This window comes from Diplotaxodon limnothrissa, linkage group LG12, assembly GCF_057381915.1.
Source record: "Diplotaxodon limnothrissa isolate DT_005_m linkage group LG12, D_limnothrissa_male_GT1.1, whole genome shotgun sequence".
NCBI classification, from domain to species: Eukaryota; Metazoa; Chordata; class Actinopteri; order Cichliformes; family Cichlidae; genus Diplotaxodon; species Diplotaxodon limnothrissa.
The window spans coordinates 6,705,323-6,723,779 of record NC_140607.1 but is presented as its reverse complement, the minus strand read 5'-3'; the positions used below and the strand labels follow the sequence as shown (position 1 = coordinate 6,723,779).

At 42.7% G+C, this 18,457-nt stretch overlaps 1 protein-coding gene across 1 annotated transcript; it reads right to left on the bottom strand.

The window, feature by feature from the left end:
- Nucleotides 1-464: 464 nt before the first annotated feature.
- Nucleotides 465-18,184, bottom strand: add2 (adducin 2 (beta)). The gene is made up of 14 exons (XM_085367854.1): nt 18,080-18,184; nt 15,313-15,502; nt 14,649-14,790; nt 13,086-13,237; nt 10,754-10,834; nt 9,451-9,600; nt 9,195-9,338; nt 8,873-8,971; nt 7,865-8,041; nt 7,321-7,569; nt 4,716-4,832; nt 4,519-4,605; nt 4,287-4,413; nt 465-900 (listed from the first exon to the last, which is right to left on the bottom strand). The coding sequence occupies exons 2-14, from the start codon at nt 15,457-15,459 to the stop codon at nt 647-649; spliced, it is 1,926 nt and encodes a 641-aa protein (XP_085223980.1). The 5' UTR covers nt 15,460-15,502; nt 18,080-18,184; the 3' UTR covers nt 465-646.
- Between the last annotated feature and the right edge of the window lie 273 nt (nt 18,185-18,457).

Sequence of the window (18,457 nt, the reverse complement as noted above, 5' to 3'; positions counted from 1 at the left end):
GTAGCTATCAGCATATTTCTACATTGTACTGCACCTGTGCTCACATAGTATACCTGCAACATCTATCTGATACTTAGAACCAAATGATGACTAGAAGATGCCTATGATAATGAACAAACGCAAACGTGCTAGGATGTCAATCTATGTGTCATTGTGCCTATACATGGAGGAGGAGTGCATAACTCATTGGGGCGTTTGTGTCTTGCAAAATTGTGGATTTATTAAAAAAAAAAAAAGTCTGATCACAGTAGTAACCTCAGTTTTAGAAATGAAAATGTGAATGCCTGTACAGTGGAGTGGAGTGATGGAGCAATAGCGCAGCGAGGCTAAAAAATAAGACGTGGGTAATACAGAAACTGCGTGTGACGAGAAGTGCGTCAAAGTATCCCACCTGGGTCAAATATTATGTGAAAATAATCACCAGTGTTTTGTTTTTTAACTTCCTTAAGATGAGTCACCACATATATCATATGTGAGTGGTACAGTAAAGTATGTGTCGTTTGAGTACACCATATCTGTGAACGACATCCTAAATGGCTCTTTAAATACATCTGATGTGGTCGACTCCACCTGCTACTCCGTCATACACTAGGAAATATTTCACTGTAGTATTTCACCGAGGTTCTGCCACACGACTCCGAACGTCTCAGGTCTCTGCCTTCTCTTTCTGCTTCTTGCTCTTTTTGAGGAACGACGGAGGCTTGAACTTCTTTTTCTTCTTGGACGGAGACTTTGAGGGTGAGCCCTCCGGGGTGCCGCCCTGCGGTTTGGCGGGCGGGGCGGCGGGCGTGGAGGTGTCGTTGGTTGAAAGGGCCTTCATCCCTTTCTCTAATTCCTCTGTCGTCTGCTTCTCCTCCTCGCCTCCGTTCTGAATGGCCGGAGAGTCAGTCTTTGTCTCCTCTGCTCCGAGTATCGGTGAAAAACAAACAAACACAAAAGTAAATATATTCAGCAGCCAGATAAAAACCTTAAAGCTGGGTGGAGCTGCAAAGCGACATGCTGCTGCAGATGAACATGCTTGCTTAATGAGAAGTGGGTGCTCTGTGGTTGCTCTGTACCAAAGCACCAGAGGTGAGCGAGTGTAGAGTGACACAGAAAAGGACAGACAGACACAGAAGGAGACAGCACAGCAGACACAACAGGTACACAAACAAATGGATGTCACTACAAAGGGCTGAAATGTGACAAATGTGGATCAAACTAGAAGTGAGTCAGACATTTTGACTTAATTAACAACACAGCTGAGTGCACCGTTATTACTGTTTTAATTACTGTAGCAAAATATACCTGAACCAGTTTGCTAAAGTGAAGTCAAAATGTCTTTTATGACAGAGAACTGTGACACACAGCGACAACAGCCTGTGTTACTCCTACAGACCTACACAGTGATCAATCCACAGAACGCACTGTGAACAATGTTTGTAGTCGACAACACATGACAAAACGTAAAAGAATCACAAACATGCTTCTTTTTGTTACACACAGTAAAACCTTGAAATTAATATATTTCAATTGGAAGAATGTTTCCAAATGAAACACATTACTGTCCCTCAGGGAAGGAGTGGGCACCTCTTGTAGTTTTGTGGGGGTGGTGTGGGGCTGGGCCATCTTGTGCCACTTTGAGTGACCCAAGTTTTGCCAGCAAATGTCCTTCCTGGGCTTTGGGTCTGAACAGGAACCCCTACAGTTGTGGAGACCTTCCTGCATTTGGCCACTTGGGGTTTCAGAGCTCATCTAGGTTCTCATCACCACTCTGTGTTCTGACTTTTAAACTGGTGATTCGTGTGACTTTGATGGGAGTGAAAGTATCTTCACGTCATAAATCACCTCACTGCCTGTTAATGTTGATGTTTTTCTCATCCTTACTAATGCTGCATACATATTAGCTTTAAATGAAAGTGTAACAGACTACTTACTAAAAAAGGGGATTAGGGAAGGTCACACGCACACGTTCACAAATACATGTGTGAGTTTTGTTCTGTTTTTTTGTCACTGAGGTAAGTTTATTAGCTAATTTCTATTTTTCTGTCATACATATATCATTTCACTGGATGACGCTCATATTAAAGATGGCCAAGGGTTAAGATAATGAGGTTGTACTGGTTCTCAGCCAGTTATCCTCTAAACCCTCAGTGTCAGATTTCCTACTCTTGACTCTGTATGATGTAACTAAGAGCTAATATTCCTAATATGGTCATCTCAGGAACACAGCCTCACCCACCTGCTGTTTAATCTTTCTATTTGATTAGTATAAAGATTTTAAAACAGCTAAAATAGTTATTTATACAGAGAATGTACTGAGGAGGTGCACGGCCCATTTACAAGATAAAAAAGTTTATTTTGAACCGTGCAAATGGATACACAAAGCTATCTTAGTAAAGTCTTAATGAAAAATGCTGAGTTGGAACCGAGCAGAGCGCAATGGGTTGACTTTTTGATAAAGTGCCATCTGCTGGTGAACATGCAGGAACTTTATGGAACTTTCTTTTTTGGGATTAGCCCACTGACTGTCACTCTCAATATCATCTTTATAGAAAAATAAAAGACAACAATCAACAGGCAGACTTTGTGTGAATGCAGATCTGACTCAGATCTACCAAATGTGTGCTTAAAGCGCACACAGTTAGTGTCTGCTGCATACGAGGAGAGGAGGAGTAGCACGGCTGTCAGTGAGTATCTGAAGCATGAGAGGATAGAAGCAGCACATCATCAGTCACACATGTAAGATCTGGAGCAAAGCTGTGAGTCAGAGAGTATGTGAGGCGAGCCAGGCAGGCAGGCAGCACTCTGCCGAGCCTCACCTGAGAGAGGAGGGTGGCTGGGAGGAGCGCCCTTTGTGGGGGACGTAGTGGGGGAAGACTCCTTATCATTTGCCACCTCCTCCTCTACTTACACAGCACGCACATAAACAAGAATAACACAAGCAGTGAGGGACAGTGAGGGGACAGCTGTGCAGAAGGTTAGTTTTTTTTTAAAGGCAAAGAGTAGTGAACACAGTTTAGACCACAGTCACAAGTGAGTTTGCTTAAAGCTGCTGTGTGCAGCATGTCGGGAGTTGCGTCAGGGATCCGGCATAAAAATCAGCCAAATGTGGAGCTGCCTGCTGTGGCGAGCCCATTGTGAATGAGGGAGCAGCCGACAGATGCTTTTAAAAAGCACCTGCAACAATTTATTTGAATTTTTAAATGTTACACACAGCATCTATGAGAAGGTTAGAATAACGTGTGAAAGTGAGCAGTAGCATAATTAGCCATTTTTGTTACACCATGTTCCCAAACATATGCAGACATTTTTTATGGCAATAGCAGTAAATGGTGCTGGGTCAGTTTAGGAAACTAAAATAATAGAAAAATGATCTTTATTAAAAGAATAACATGAAATGTATTTTACTCCTCTGTTTCTGCTAGCTTTGGTTTTTAGCTCATCTAATATTTTGCATAGGAAACATTTTTAATTTTCCTAACCAAATTCCAGCCTCTACTTTTATATGAACAGTGATGTATAATAAATAATAATGATAACAATAATAATAATAATAATGTATACTTTATTGATCCCCGTAGGGAAATTCCTCTCTGCATTTAACCCATTCACTCAGTGAAGCAGTGGGCTGCCATTGGGCAGTTGTTCCAAGTATAAATGTGAGTTTAGTTCAAAACCAAGCTAACATGCTAAACAGGTAGCTGATAGGCCGAGAACCAGCCTGTTAAGTTAGTTAACTAGCTCAAGCTAACTCTCTTCAAAAAATGGATCGTCACAAGCTACCGAGCACCCGACCTCACTTACGCTCTGGTGGTGGACCGACAGCAATTCTATGCAGATACGTTGCGACACATGCTAGCCTTCCCCAAATAGTTGTTGCACTACAATGAAGACAATATTTGACGACCACCCCTCTACTCTTAATTTTTCTGTTTTGATACCTCGGTAGATATCAATAAAGATGTGGTTTGATGGACATTAGAATAGTTTTTGGGTTTTTCCAAGGGTAGCTGCATAAGCAGAGACCACCCTCATTAACTTCTGATGGAAACCAAGTCATTTAGAGCAGGTCTGAAATATGACAAAAACACTCAGTTCAGAAAAGATATTTGACTGTTACTTATCGTTAACACTTGTGGTTAACATGGAATAAGATATTCAGCTATCACTTATAGTATGTCTGCATACTTTTGGCTCTCTGGTCTGTCACGATATTTAACTGTAATATTACTTAAGTATACACTTATTTGACAATCAGTGTTAGCTTATTAGACATGCTGTGTGTTAGAAGCTAAGCAGAGTACCATTGGTTCCTCCATCCTGCTTCCTCTGCACCTCCTTGCGGTACTCCTCCAGCTCCTGGTCCGTCAGCTCATTAAAGGGGTTTGGAGGTTCTGGCTCTGGTGGGACTTTAGGTGGACTGACAGGGGACTAATAGAGAAGCAGAAGCACAAAATTACAGCTTTTACCTCAGAAGATTAACCTGTAAGAAATAAAAGTGAGTTGTAATGGAGAGAGAGAGAGACTGCAAACTACCGGAGGACTATCTTCTGTTATAACACTGGCGAGGACTTGCGACTGCGGTCCGGCTGTTTTCATGTCCTGACGATTCTGCTGTCGTATCTGAGGACAGAAAAGCCGTTCTGTAAACTGTTTTTGTTTCACGTGACAGTACACCGAAGGGAATATGGACACTGGGGAAACAGAACAAGCCAAAAGCAAAGAAGCGTTACCTTATTTCGGGTCTCGATCACCTCTTGGGGATTGGTGAACAGAGGCACAAACTGGTTTGGGTTCTCTATCTTGATGGCTGTGCTGCCAGCTTGTGTCACCTCTTCTGTCTTCAACCACTAAGGCGAAGAAAACCAACAACACAACATCATCTAATTCAGTATTCACCTGTTGTTCACATCTTGTTATTATTGTGGGGGGTTTTTTTTTCGTTTTTTTTTTCTTTTTTCTGAGGCATTTTAAACCATTTTTGAAATTCTTGAAATATTTATACCCAATCTGTGACACAGTGTGTATTTTGCCACCAGAGGGCAGACTCTGCACTGTCACCGTCATAAATGAGTTGGTGGGTTTCCCCCTGCAATGCAGAGAGCAAGGATGGCGGGAGGTGCTGAGGAGGAGAGAAAACACAGATGCACAGCCAAGCTCCTCCCTCTGATGTAAGACAGCCGCTCTCCTATTGTTTTTATCTTTAAGGGACTCGTCATTTGCAGCTCTGCTTAATCCTTCCCTTGAGGTATCTGGAAACACAAACAGCGGCTCCACTGTCTACATCCGCCTCCATATGAATCACAGGAAAATGCTCAGCTTGCCTAGTGTAATGCAAATAAGATGTATAGCAGAAAAGATGGGGAGTTGCGTTATTCTGTTCCTGTGTCCACCTCTGCTTTGAACCATCTCACATGCTCTGCCCTCTAACAGGCTTTACTGTTGCTTAAAGGGAATCACTGAGCATTACAGCAGGGTAAGGCTGCTAGCCTCTGATTGGATAAGTAAATAGATCTGTGTCACTGTGCTGAGGTGAAGCCTCGAAGGGATGCCCAAGACTTACTGTGGGGCAAAAAAGTATTTAGTCAGCCACCGATTGTGCCCCCACCTAAAATGATGACAGAGGTCAGTAATTTGCACCAGAGGTACACTTCAACTGTGAGAGACAGAATGTGAAAAAAAAATCCATGAATTCACATGGTAGGATTTGTAAAGAATTTATTCGTAAATCAGGGTGGAAAATAAGTATTTGGTCACCTCAAACAAGGAAAATCTCTGGCTCTCACAGACCTGTAACGTCTTCTGTAAGAAGCTTTTCTGTCCCCCACTCGTTACCTGTATGAATGGCACCTGTTTGAACTCATCATCTGTATAAAAGACACCTGTCCACAGCCTCAAACAGTCAGACTCCAAACTCCGCCATGGCCAAGACCAAAGAGCTTTCGAAGGACACCAGGAAAAGTATTGTAGACCTGCACCAGACTGGGAAGAGTGAATCTACAATAGGCAAGCAGCTTGGTGTGAAAAAATCAACTGTGGGAGCAATCATCAGAAAATGGAAGACATACAAGACCACTGATAATCTCCCTCGATCTGGGGCTCCACGCAAGATCTCATCCCGTGGGGTCAAAATGATCATGAGAACGGTGAGCAAAGATCCCAGAACCACACGGGGGGACCTGGTGAATGACCTGCAGAGAGCTGGGACCAAAGTAACAAAGGTCACCATCAGTAACACACTACAACGGCAGGGAATCAAATCCCGCAGTGCCAGACGTGTTCCGCTGCTGAAGCCAGTGCATGTCCAGGCCCGTCTGAAGTTTGCCAGAGAGCACATGGATGATACAGCAGAGGATTGGGAGAATGTCATGTGGTCAGATGAAACCAAAGTAGAACTTTTTGGTATAAACTCAACTCGTCGTGTTTGGAGGAAGAAGAATACTGAGTTGCATCCCAAGAACACCATACCTACTGTGAAGCATGGGGGTGGAAACATCATGCTATGGGGCTGTTTTTCTGCCAAGGGGACAGGACGACTGATCCGTGTTAAGGACAGAATGAATGGGGCCATGTATCGTGAGATTTTGAGCCAAAACCTCCTTCCATCAGTGAGCACTTTGAAGATGAAACGAGGCTGGGTCTTCCAACATGACAATGATCCAAAACACACCGCCCGGGCAACAAAGGAGTGGCTCCGTAAGAAGCATTTGAAAGTCCTGGAGTGGCCTAGCCAGTCTCCAGACCTCAACCCCATAGAAAATCTGTGGCGGGAGTTGAAAGTCCGTGTTGCTCGGCGACAGCCCCAAAACATCACTGCTCTCGAGAAGATCTGCATGGAGGAATGGGCCAAAATACCAGCTACTGTGTGTGTGCAAACCTGGTAAAGACCTATAGTAAACGTTTGAGCTCTGTTATTGCCAACAAAGGTTATGTTACAAAGTATTGAGTTGTATTTTTGTTATTGACCAAATACTTATTTTCCACCCTGATTTACGAATAAATTCTTTACAAATCCTACCATGTGGATTCATGGATTTTTTTTTCACATTCTGTCTCTCACAGTTGAAGTGTACCTCTGGTGCAAATTACTGACCTCTGTCATCATTTTAGGTGGGGGAACTTGCACAATCGGTGGCTGACTAAATACTTTTTTGCCCCACTGTATATCCAGTAAATATTATTTCTCATCTCTCTACATCCAGGGCTCCGAAATCAGTTTCTATCCTCCACAGTATTTCGATTGCACCGGCTGCAAGTTATAGGACATGTCGTATTGCACAGTTAGTAGGAAAGATGATTGTTTTAAAGACAATCGCAGTAACTTAAAACGAGCCTCACAGTGGTGCGCTGGTGTCCCGGGCTGGCTTGCTCCTGGCTGACTTTCTGGTACGTGTTGGGGGTGTTGAGCCATCGGGTCCTCTCCTGCTGCTGGCGCTGGGCAAAAGGATGCTGCCTCAGCGCTGGGTGGACGCCATCGTCATCAAACTGGTGGAAGGCCGTGACGGTCGCCGGTACCTCCACCTCCCTCCGTGTTCGCGTTCGCTCTAGAAGTACAGGGAAGCGGTAGGCATAGCCAGTGCGGTAGCCCTGAAAAAATAACATGAGGAAGAAGTTCAAAGGTGCAGAAGGGACTGAATAATAGTGGAAATGTCACATTTTAGTCTTCTAACTTTAAGAAACTTGGGCATATCCTTGCATACACGCACGTAGATCGTTCATATATTTTTTTTCTGCTCTGTACAAGTCAGACAGTCTAATATACAGTAAAACCCACAAAACATGCGTGCAGAATTTTACATGTACAGCTAATTCTGATGTTCAATAAAAAATATCAGTGAGCTGATTGTGAAACACGTGTTTGTTCAGGGTGATTCTTGTTTACCAGGTTATCCAGAGTTCTCATGAGGGCTTCAAACTCATGCTCCCCAACGCGGCTCTTATGCAGAGGTCCGAAGGTGGAGCCAGCCCAGCCGACCGTGCCGGCTGGAGTGGGTTTGTGGATGGTACGATCCAGCATAATCAGGTTCTGTTCTCCGCCAGCACAACACAACGCCGACACCTGACAATAAAAAGTCGAAGACAAAAGTGCAATTTCTATGTTTCTAGCATAGGTCTGCTCTGCACACATGCACACACATCCCAGCAACTTCAGTGGTTGAAAAGGAAGCAAATTCAAAGTTCCAGGAACTGCAGTTCCTGCAGCGGCCACTTGAGGCTAAAAGCATCTCAATAACTCCCAAACTGCACGGCTGCTTTGATTGACTGTCTTAAAAAGCTTTTTTTCACCCAGGAAAATAAACTGTGGTATTTGTGCCACTGCTGAAATGCTGCAGGGACTTAAACCATGCATTATGCTCTGTAGCTGTGCTGGTGATCGAAGCATGCACTTCAGGAGTCCCTGTTGGCTCTTTGACGGCTGGGTGCTATGACAACTGCCTGCACAGCCAACAGAAATAGACATCCAGTAGGCAATGGAGGCAAAAGCAGAGGCAAAATCAGGACCATAGGTAGCGCTTGTTGTAGGTAAATGTAAGTTAAGTTTGTTTTGTGTTCCTCACAATAACTCCACAGATATATTAAGGGTGGCTACACCCTGAATTTTATATATGATCTATGATTTAGATTTAATCAAGCTCAGCAGTGTTTTACAAAAACCCTGACTGAACACCTTACAGTCACATATCTGCTTCCCTTCAGGCTTCACTGCTGCTCCTGTAGGATTACTGCAGAATTGCTTTGGCACATGCTAACATACCTGTAGTGTTTTATACTGCAGTGCAGAGCTACTGGCTGAAATACGTGATACTTCATTTTCCCACTCACATAGCCACACACTCCATCTCCAGTGCGTCAGCTGTTTGTCAGTACTGTGTGCTTGTGTGTGTGTTACCTGGATCTGGCAGGCAGCCTGGATGTGGTAGATGGTGTAGAAGGCCTCCTCCACAGACTCCCCCAGAGCCACTATGCCATGATTCCTCAGCACCAGAACCTGAAAGGTATCATAAAATAGAAATATTACCACAAGAATGAAATCATCTCAGCTGGGAGACAGGCTGCAGCTCCAGTAATTAATCCAGCGCACGACCACATCACCCTACGTCTTCTCTCCACTCACTCTGAAACCCATGTGGGAGGCACAAGGGCAGCAGCTGCTGAACTGAGCAAAGATATGTGGGTCTTACTGTCAGTGTTGACTCTTTTAGTCTGCTCACCTTACAGGTAGGTCCTAAGCTCTTCTGTAACTCCACTCGGTCCTCCTCCTCCTCCATAACTCCATTGTAGTCATAGTAGGCTACGTCCCCAACCAGCAGTGCCTCATGGGACAGTGGCAAAAGGCCAGACTTCATAGCTGAAACCTAGAGATAGACTCAAGTCACAATGTGCTAAAAAAAACTTCTTATTTTAGGGAATAAACAGAGTAAAATTCAGTTGTTTTGTGTCTGCATGTGTCCTCTAAAGCTGCCTCACTGCTGCTGTAGCCGGTGTGTGGAGATGAAACAGACAGCGAACATCTGGCCTGGCCGAGTAGATGGCAGAGTGCAGGCTGAACTTTTCAGTGTCCACTCCCAGGTTGGTGCTCCCCTTCTCCACCAATTCGCCCAGGATATTCACCTTTACCTGTAAAAGTGCACAGCGCCATCACAGGGTCACATTTAGCAGTAAGGCTTCCTGTTAAGATATTTCTATAACGTGGAATTCATATAGAGCAAAAATATAACACAAGTTGCATATGTAACAAATGTAGCTGTAGGGGAATGAATGATGTGCACTTTTTACTTTTATACCTTTGCTCATGAGTGATGGTTCTGTTCTTCAGTTAGTGTGTGTTGGTAGCAACTTCAATAAGTCAGAACTTAAATCAAGGCTGCGGTGATAACAATGATTAGTGGAGGAGGAGGAGGAAGAGTTATTTTCTTGTGCCTGTAGCAGCAAATGAGTCATGACTGAGCCACAGCTTCGTCTGCAGGCTCAGGCTGCTGAGGCAGAGGGCTCTCCACAGTTAGCCAACAGCCTTTTTTTTCACAAGGCACAACTTTTCGTGGCCAGACCCTAAAACTCACTTTCCCCTTCAAGCAAGTGATGCATAAATCGTTTTAACTTGTACTTATACTGTACTTATTTATATATCTGTTTATAATCTAATAATTGTATTTTAAAAATGTGAGATTTGGTCAGATGTCAGATCAAAAATGCTGACCGAATGGTTTAAGTGGCAGATGAGAACAACAGGAAAGAGCAGATAAAATAAAACAGGAAGTTGTTGTTTGTTCAGTTTCATTGAAAGCACTGGCTTCACATACAATGTAATTGTGCCTGTTTGTTTAACATGAAGACTCTTATATTAGTTCTGAGGGTAAAAATGATAATGAAGTTAAATGAGAGATTGCAGTGCTCTTATTTTACTCAGTTAGATTTCTGACTGTCGTAAAGGGCAGCCAACATGACATTTGTAGCACAACATCTTACATCTCCTAGATTTCTGGGATGCCCATATTATTATCACCATATTGTTCTATGGCATGTAAACATTGAGACATGAGATTTACTGGAAATCGACAGGCATTTTGACTTTGATGTATGCTTTTTCATTAATAATATTTCAGTCATTAATCTCAGTGTAATTTTAAAGAATAAATGATCAAGGAAATCAGTTGGACATCCACTGTAGCACTCATTAATTATATAACAAATGAAGTACAATCAAAAGTAGCATTGTATCAGTAACAATGGAGCCAGAAGAACCCAGTCACATGTGTTGCTGCTGACTCACCAAACTGGATCCAGTCACCTCACTATAGGCCAGTCCATCTGGAAGCACAAGGAAGTGTTCCTGTTCTTTACTCACACGCAGCTGTCAGTGAGAGAGAGCGAAAAAAAAACTTACACTACTGTCTTTTATACACAGACTGCATATAAAAGATGGCCATAACCTGCTTTCTTTCTAATGGCCACCAGGGGGTGACACCTGGTTGCAAAAACACTTTGGGCTTTAAAGGGAACCCCGGCTATTAAGACATGTTTGCACTAAAATATGTACAATAACATATGTGGTATTAAAATACGCCAAATGTTTTCCTTTTAAGCACATTTTATATAAAACCGATTTACCAGTAGGCTGCCATAGTTATTTACTTCTCAATGCACTCTGGGTAGTGACGTGACACGGTTGCACCGCATCGAGTTCACAGTTAGCAGCGCACTGGAAATGGTTTCTGTTCAACCTTTCCAGGTTGAACCAGAGCAATCCGAGAGAGAGAATGAGAATAGTTAACCAGCACTTAGTTTAGATGAAGATGAAAATAATCCGTCGCACGAGGACGCGAGAGTGAGGGAAAACTACTGGTGTCTATGCGGCTACTGCTTGCCAATGTCGTGCCAAATTATGTATCCCCAACAGAATTTGTTTCCCCTGCTTTGGGACCTTGGTACAACAACGGATGGGATTATTTAAATAAACCAATGACATTTTGACTGATCATTATTTGTATCCTTCTGTAACTGTACAGAACTGTACTGAGCTAAAACCTCCAAAATTTCAGGAGCAATAAGTCTTTGGACAGGGGGAACAAACTGTGGTAGAATCAGCCTGATATTATTTGTATCCCACTGTAACTTTACTGTATAAAGAGCTAACATCTCCAAAATGTCAGGAGTAGTTAGTAATTATAAGAAGTGTTTATGAACTAAAAATCACGAACGTGGGATACTGTTAGTCCATGATTTTGAAAGCCCAGTGTATGCTCCCAACGCAGGGGAAACAAATTCTGTCGGGGATACCTAGTTTGGCACGACGGCTTCAAAGGTTTGGTGCACTGGTGTTGCATGGAGAATCTGTAAAAATAATGATATCGTAATTTCACTTTATAATGAAAATTTGAATTCTATTAATGTTTTCATCATGCGGTTATGCGATACCATGGATAGCTGCTGCCATAAAACTGAGCTCTTTACAACAAACGCTCTCAGTCGCCGCTGCCATTGGCAAGCAGTAGCCGCATAGACACCAGTAGTTTTCCCTCACTCTCGCGTCCTCGTGTGACGGATTGTTTTCATCTTCATCTAAACTAAGTGCTGGTTGACTATTTTCATTCTTTCTCTCGGTTTGCTCTGGTTCAAACTGGAAAGGTTGAACAGAAGCCATTTCCAGTGCGCTGCTAACTGTGAACTTGATGCGGTGCAACTGTGTGACATCACTACCCAGAGTGCATTGAGAAGTAAATAACAATGGCGGCCTACTGGTAAATCGGTTTTATATAAAATGTGCTTAAAAGGAAAACATTTGGCGTATTTTAATACCACATATATGTTATTGAAAGCACAGTACATATTTTAGCGCAAACATGTGTTAATAGCCGGGGTTCCCTTTAAAGAAAATAGCCCTCAGCTCCTTTGTTCTCTGACCTCAGTAAAAACTTTACTTCTGAGGTTGTGGTTTGAACCGTTAGCTTCTTTTAGAATACAACTTTATTGTAATGATTTTAATTAACTTTATTTTGTCTGCAGTACAATAAGGTGACTTAAGGGTAAGCTTTACGATTTGTCCCTCAGATTCTCACCCCGGTCCACCAATCTTTCATCAGGTCCACTAAGATGACGATAACAAAAGAACTCAGGTGTAGGTTTCATTAACAAGATTCATTAAGAAGTAGGTGGCCATCTTTTGAATACAGTCTATGATTTTATTGACACATCAAAAATCAAGAAAATGCAGCACAGAAAGACAGATTTATATCATCTCACTCACACATATAGCAGGTAAATTCCAGTTCCCTTGATCCTCTTTCTACTCCGTGTGTTTATCCTGCAAGTTCATATGGCCCATCTCCTTCATTTTACTTGCACTTAATCACACAGATAATATCCTCTACAGATAATTGCTTTTCCTTTATTCATATCTGAAACTAAGTCATACCATGGATTAATACTGCTGTCAAATCACTCAGCGACTTATGAGAAGCACATCTACAACCTAATCTCTTAATCAGCCTGTTCAACTTACCGGAAGGCAGTGTATAAGTATGTTTCACATGCTTCCATTAATGCTTCTTAAAAGAAATAAGGCTAAAGTGAGGAATGTAATGTGAGAAGGCAGCAGAACTGACTGTGAGACAGGTGCGGCCGATCTGGGCCCAGCCAAAGAGGTCGAACAGGCGATGTGTGCTGGCCAGCTTGCAGCGCATCAACCTCTCCCCCTTCACCATGCTGCCAGGCTCCCAGCCATGCAGGTCATTGATGGGTGTCACCATCATCATGTCTGTGCGAGTGGGAGGAAGAGAGAAAGCAGACAGAGACAGAAAAGAGGAAGTAAAGCTCATGGTCTGCACACAAAAGACTAAGCGTTTCAATAAAACATCATCACCACATAGGTAGATAACATCTCATTTAGCTCTTTTCCTTAAAGTCAACTTATCGTGGATGCTCATATTAAACCAACCTGGGAGAAATACGCTCGTTCTTTCTAGTTCCTGTCAGTACTCGCACTGCAGCATTTTGGATCAACTAAACACTTTCCAGGGAGCTTGTAGGACAAACTGATAGTAATGAATTACAAAAGACAAGCCTAGAACAATAAATAGCACACTTAACTATTCAATAGCATACTTAGCTTATAGTGCTAGCACTTGCTACTAGCAAATAAAAGTAGCTCAATGGAAAAGAACAATAGTCTAAATCAGTCATCCCCAACCCCTGGGCCTCGGACCGGTACCGGTCCGTGAGTCATTTGGTACCAGGCCGTGAGAGTTGAGGCTCAGGTGTGAAATGAATGGTTTTCAGGGTTTTTATCAGTTTTCAGCGTTACTTTGTTATCGTTTTTATCGTTAACTCGGTTTTCCTGGGTCTTTTCACGTGTGTTATGAATAAATCTTCTTTTTTTCGGTACCGGTACTAGTTTTATTTTGTTGTATTTATCCGCGACACCTTAAGGGCCGGTCCGTGGCGCCAAAAAGGTTGGGGACCGTTGGTCTAAATGTAACAGTAACCTTACACCTTTGACTCTGGAAAAGTTCTTCATGAAGTATGACTAGTAAAAAGAAACTCCTGCAGTCTCATTAAAATGTTAGCAGCAAACAGATCATGGATCTGCCTTCTTTTACCAGCAAATTTACAATTCACGGGCAAAATCAGTACTGTAACTCTCAAGATCCTCCTGAGAAAGGCAACCGCCATCAAGAACGTAGCCGCCTTATAGGATGTTCATCAGTGACCTGACCTGCTTCCCACAAGACGTTCTATTTCCACCTCGTTCCCAGATCAGTGAACATGATGTGAAAGAAATGTGATTCAGCAGACCAGGCCACCTTCTTCCACTGTTCTCTTCTAATGTTCACCTTCCCACATCAGATGCTTTTAAGCCTGGACATGGGAAGGTATGAGCAGGGATTACTCTGTTGACACCTTTCTATCATAGCTACCATTAAGGTTTTCACTCTCCACATGCATCACTGAACCTTGGCCACTGCAGGAGTCTTTCCTTGCCCTTCCTTGGACTCCTTTTGGTAGGTACTATTCACTGTATACGCTACAAGAACAGCCTAACCACTCAGGTCTTACTGTAACGAGACAATCCATATCAGACACTTCACACGGAAAAGTTTTAATGTTGTCTGTTTATGTACATAAAGCTAGGATGAATAAATATTTACTAAAAGATGTGGAACACATACTTGAGGGGGAGACGGGCAGGGAAGCCGGAGAGCCATGTGAGGCCATGAAATCAGCCAGCTGCCTCAGTGCCCATAGATTGGATGAGCTGCCACCCTTCTTCATCTGTTCCTGGATCAGCACATCCAGCTCCTCTCTAAATGACTGCAGAAACACAGATAATAAATGACTATATTATCAAAGACATATACACAGATCATGCCTTAAAAATCTTTTCAGCTTCATAAAAATGTTTATTTGAACTTCCTTTTGTACAGAGTTTGAACATTTGAATACTGGATTGACTCCTTTTCCCCCACAAGCTAAAACTCACTGCAAGTGTTTGAAAAAGCGTCTAACTGCAACAATTTCACAGGAGCTTTAAGCACAATCACAACTTTATAAACACTTGTCCGTTACATGGGTGAGGGTGAGTGAAAATATTTAATGAGTCACCCTCATTGCATCCGTCCTTGTAATTCATAGTCACTCTCACTCCATATGCAGAAGCACACACAATCACTCAGCATGGAGGTCCAGCACTGGCTGTAACCCGAGCTGTCACATGGCATTTGAGACCAGATTTATTCATCTATGAGGAGATAATCACATCCAGAGAGGAGAGAGAGGGCAAGAGAGGCTGAGGGGAAAGAAAAAGAATAAATCAGACGTGAGCAGACATCTTACTGGACTCTGAAGGAGGCTGGAGATGCGTTTCTTATGCTGTGGCCCGATGCTGGGGGTGGAGTGCTGGGGAGACTGGAGGCCCTCGGAGACTCCATCACTGGGACTGCGCTGCACCGGGGTGCCCTTTGGGGTGGGAGACTTGCTCATCTTTTACTATTTTGCAGTGGGCGTCTTACAACCAGGGGTGGATCTGCAAAGAAAAAAATGCAGTTAATTACAAAAACTGTAAATTGTAAATCGCAGTGGCCTTTTCAAGTGCTTACAAACCGTCAGGTAACACTGATCATTGAGATGTAAATGTTTCTGGTGATTTACAAACTGTGAATGTCACCAGCTCTAGTGCACCACATGTGGTCTGCAAAATAATCTGATGTAAATGATAGTCCTATTAAATTTTACTCGTATCGCATCAAATCACAACAACAGTCACATCAAGCTGCTTCATATTCTAAGGTAAAGACCCTAACAATTAAACGACCGCCTATGAGCGAGCACTTTGCACCAGTGGGAAGGAACCTCCAGCAGAAGCAGGCTGAGGGAGGGGCAGCTGCTGTGACCAGTTGGGTGTGACGACAGGATGACTGTATAGTAATGCTTCACATCTGTATACTGTGTACGGATGTGAAGCATTTATGGGGAATAAAAAACTAGCATATCTTGAAGCCACAAACTGTGTTGTTGTTGTGATACATCAGTTAATTTGAGAAATCTCTGTATGTCTGTTCCCTCACCTACCAACTCTTCGCACCTGCTTATCCAGTTGTATTGCTGTGAACATATTACCCAGGTCTGTGGCAATACAGAAGGTAGACTCTCAGTTACCAGCAGAGAGCATCTGTTGTCAGAGGGGGGCAGTGTCTTGCTCCAATAGCAGAGAAATGCAAAGTTATAACATACTGGAACATTTAATTGATGCACAGCATCATCAACATGCAGCCAGGATTTGGGATGACTGCATGGCAGCATGTTTGCACTGACTGAAAACGTGTTTTTGTAGACTCTCTAGAGTTTGAAAAGGTTCGGTTGATTAGTTCTCACATTTTGGTAAAAACTGTTTTCCCTGGTCCACTCTGTGTGGAGGAGACAAGCACACACACAGGTTTTACCAGCACAAGTTAGTGTGAAACCATCGCCCTAAATTGTGTCTGTTTTCAACACAATAACTTAGCGATTGTGGTCTCAGTTCATTAACTTCCTGTTTTATTTTGAAATGACTCACCTAAGCTAAGTCTACATGATTCCTTTCCTTTTTTCTCTCCCATTAGCTTATGACACACCCAGGATGTATACATCCTCCCTTCGATCTCTCACTGAATGTTTCAGCATTTTGTCACGCTTTCTGGCATGTTGGGATTTTGGGTTGTTTTTTTGGATTCTCCCTCTTGCCTCCATCTTTGTCAGTTGTTCTCTACCTGTGCTTGACCCAAGCATTGCACATTAAAAACTGACATAGCTGAGTCCACTGTTTGGCTCAGCAGTTACAGATTGTCTGCACATGATGTGTATAGTAGACCTTTGTAAATTGTAGCCACAAAAACAAAACAAAAAAACTGGTTTGCTCTCTTCTCTCACTCCAAAAGCATGCATGACTCTGCTTATTAGCAGAGAGCGACAAATATAGGATTTTTAAGACCAATACCAATATTTAATAATAATAACACTGGTTGATATTTTTATCGATGCTGATACCAATAGACCGTGTGTGGAGAGTATGGGGAAATCTGTGAGTCAGCCATATATCATCAACAGATGTTAGGGCTAAAATCTGTGAAAGGATCGCCTCCCCTGTGAATCTGCTGTAAATAATGACACAAGGTAGCACAACAGTTCATACAAAAAATATTTAAACTTAAAATCAGTGTTTGTTTTCTTTTCCTCTTTTTTTTTTTTTTTAAATTAAGTGTAATTAAGTGTGCAGTCTGGGAAAGACCACTGAGCATCCAGACGTTCCATCCAGGCGTGGCCTGGTAGGTATGCTTGCAAAAGTCACATACACGTCCCCAGACATTCAAACTAAGCCCAGATGTATTCAGAGTTTGCGCTCTTAAGCCTATGTAAACCATTTTCAATTTAATTTTTAATGATATGTAGGGAAAAGGAGCATTTGACAACACAATATCCTGAATTTAGTTTAAAAACAATCAGAAGGCACATCATGGACAAGCCTTTCCTTACAGCAGGAGTGCTGCTCTGCTGTGGTGTTTTTTAAAAAATTTTTTAAATGGAAAACACGTTTCCACCTTTCACTTTCTGTTCACACCCAGCAGGAAGAACGGACAGTCCAATCAGGATGTGCAGATGTGATTTAAAAAGTAAAGTAGGAGAATAATAAACAGTTACAATACACTCCAAGAAGTATATGAAAATAAGTTTAATAACCTATTCTTAATATTCTACCCATATCATTCTAAAGCAGCAGCCATAATCCTTTTCAGCTTAAAAAGACACCCCTATCACAGCTTAGCCAAGGAAGTGTAAGTAAATATGCAAATGAGAGGAAAAACTTTTAAAGCTTAAGCACGCAGGAGCTCTGCTCACACCAGCCCAGAGAGACACTGAAGAGATCAAGCAAACGCGATCGAACATTAAAGTACAATTGTGTCTTCATTCAGCACGCTCATTTAAGTACAATTCAATTCAGCTCTAAATACCTCTGTGTTTTTCAGCATCCTGCTTCAGAGCAGATAAATAAACAACGAGCCGGCCTGCGCATTAAGCCTCGGCGTCCTTGCACGTTCAAATGGGAGCATTAAGATGAAAAACCTACCCTCGCATTAAGGATGCCGTATTCCTCGGGGCCCTGGACGGTGGAAATGCAGAGCTATAGAAAATGCAGCATTAGCAGTAAGCGCTCACATGCAGAACCACTAAGAGGAAGTTAGCATGCGATATGGCTCGGTAATTGGAGAAAGAGTAAAAGAGTTACCGTAAGGATCTTCAGAAAAGAGCTGGCCACTCCCTCACTCAAACACACTCTGCTGCAGGGAGCAGATAAGGTCGCGCACACACCACACCCTCCCTCCAATGCTACCACTCACTAACTGTCTTCATTACTTACTTACTCGATTAGGTGCATTACTGCAATGCCACTGTTTGTGTAACCTCAGCTGAGATGCACTCTCATCCTCTGAAGGTACGAGAGAAA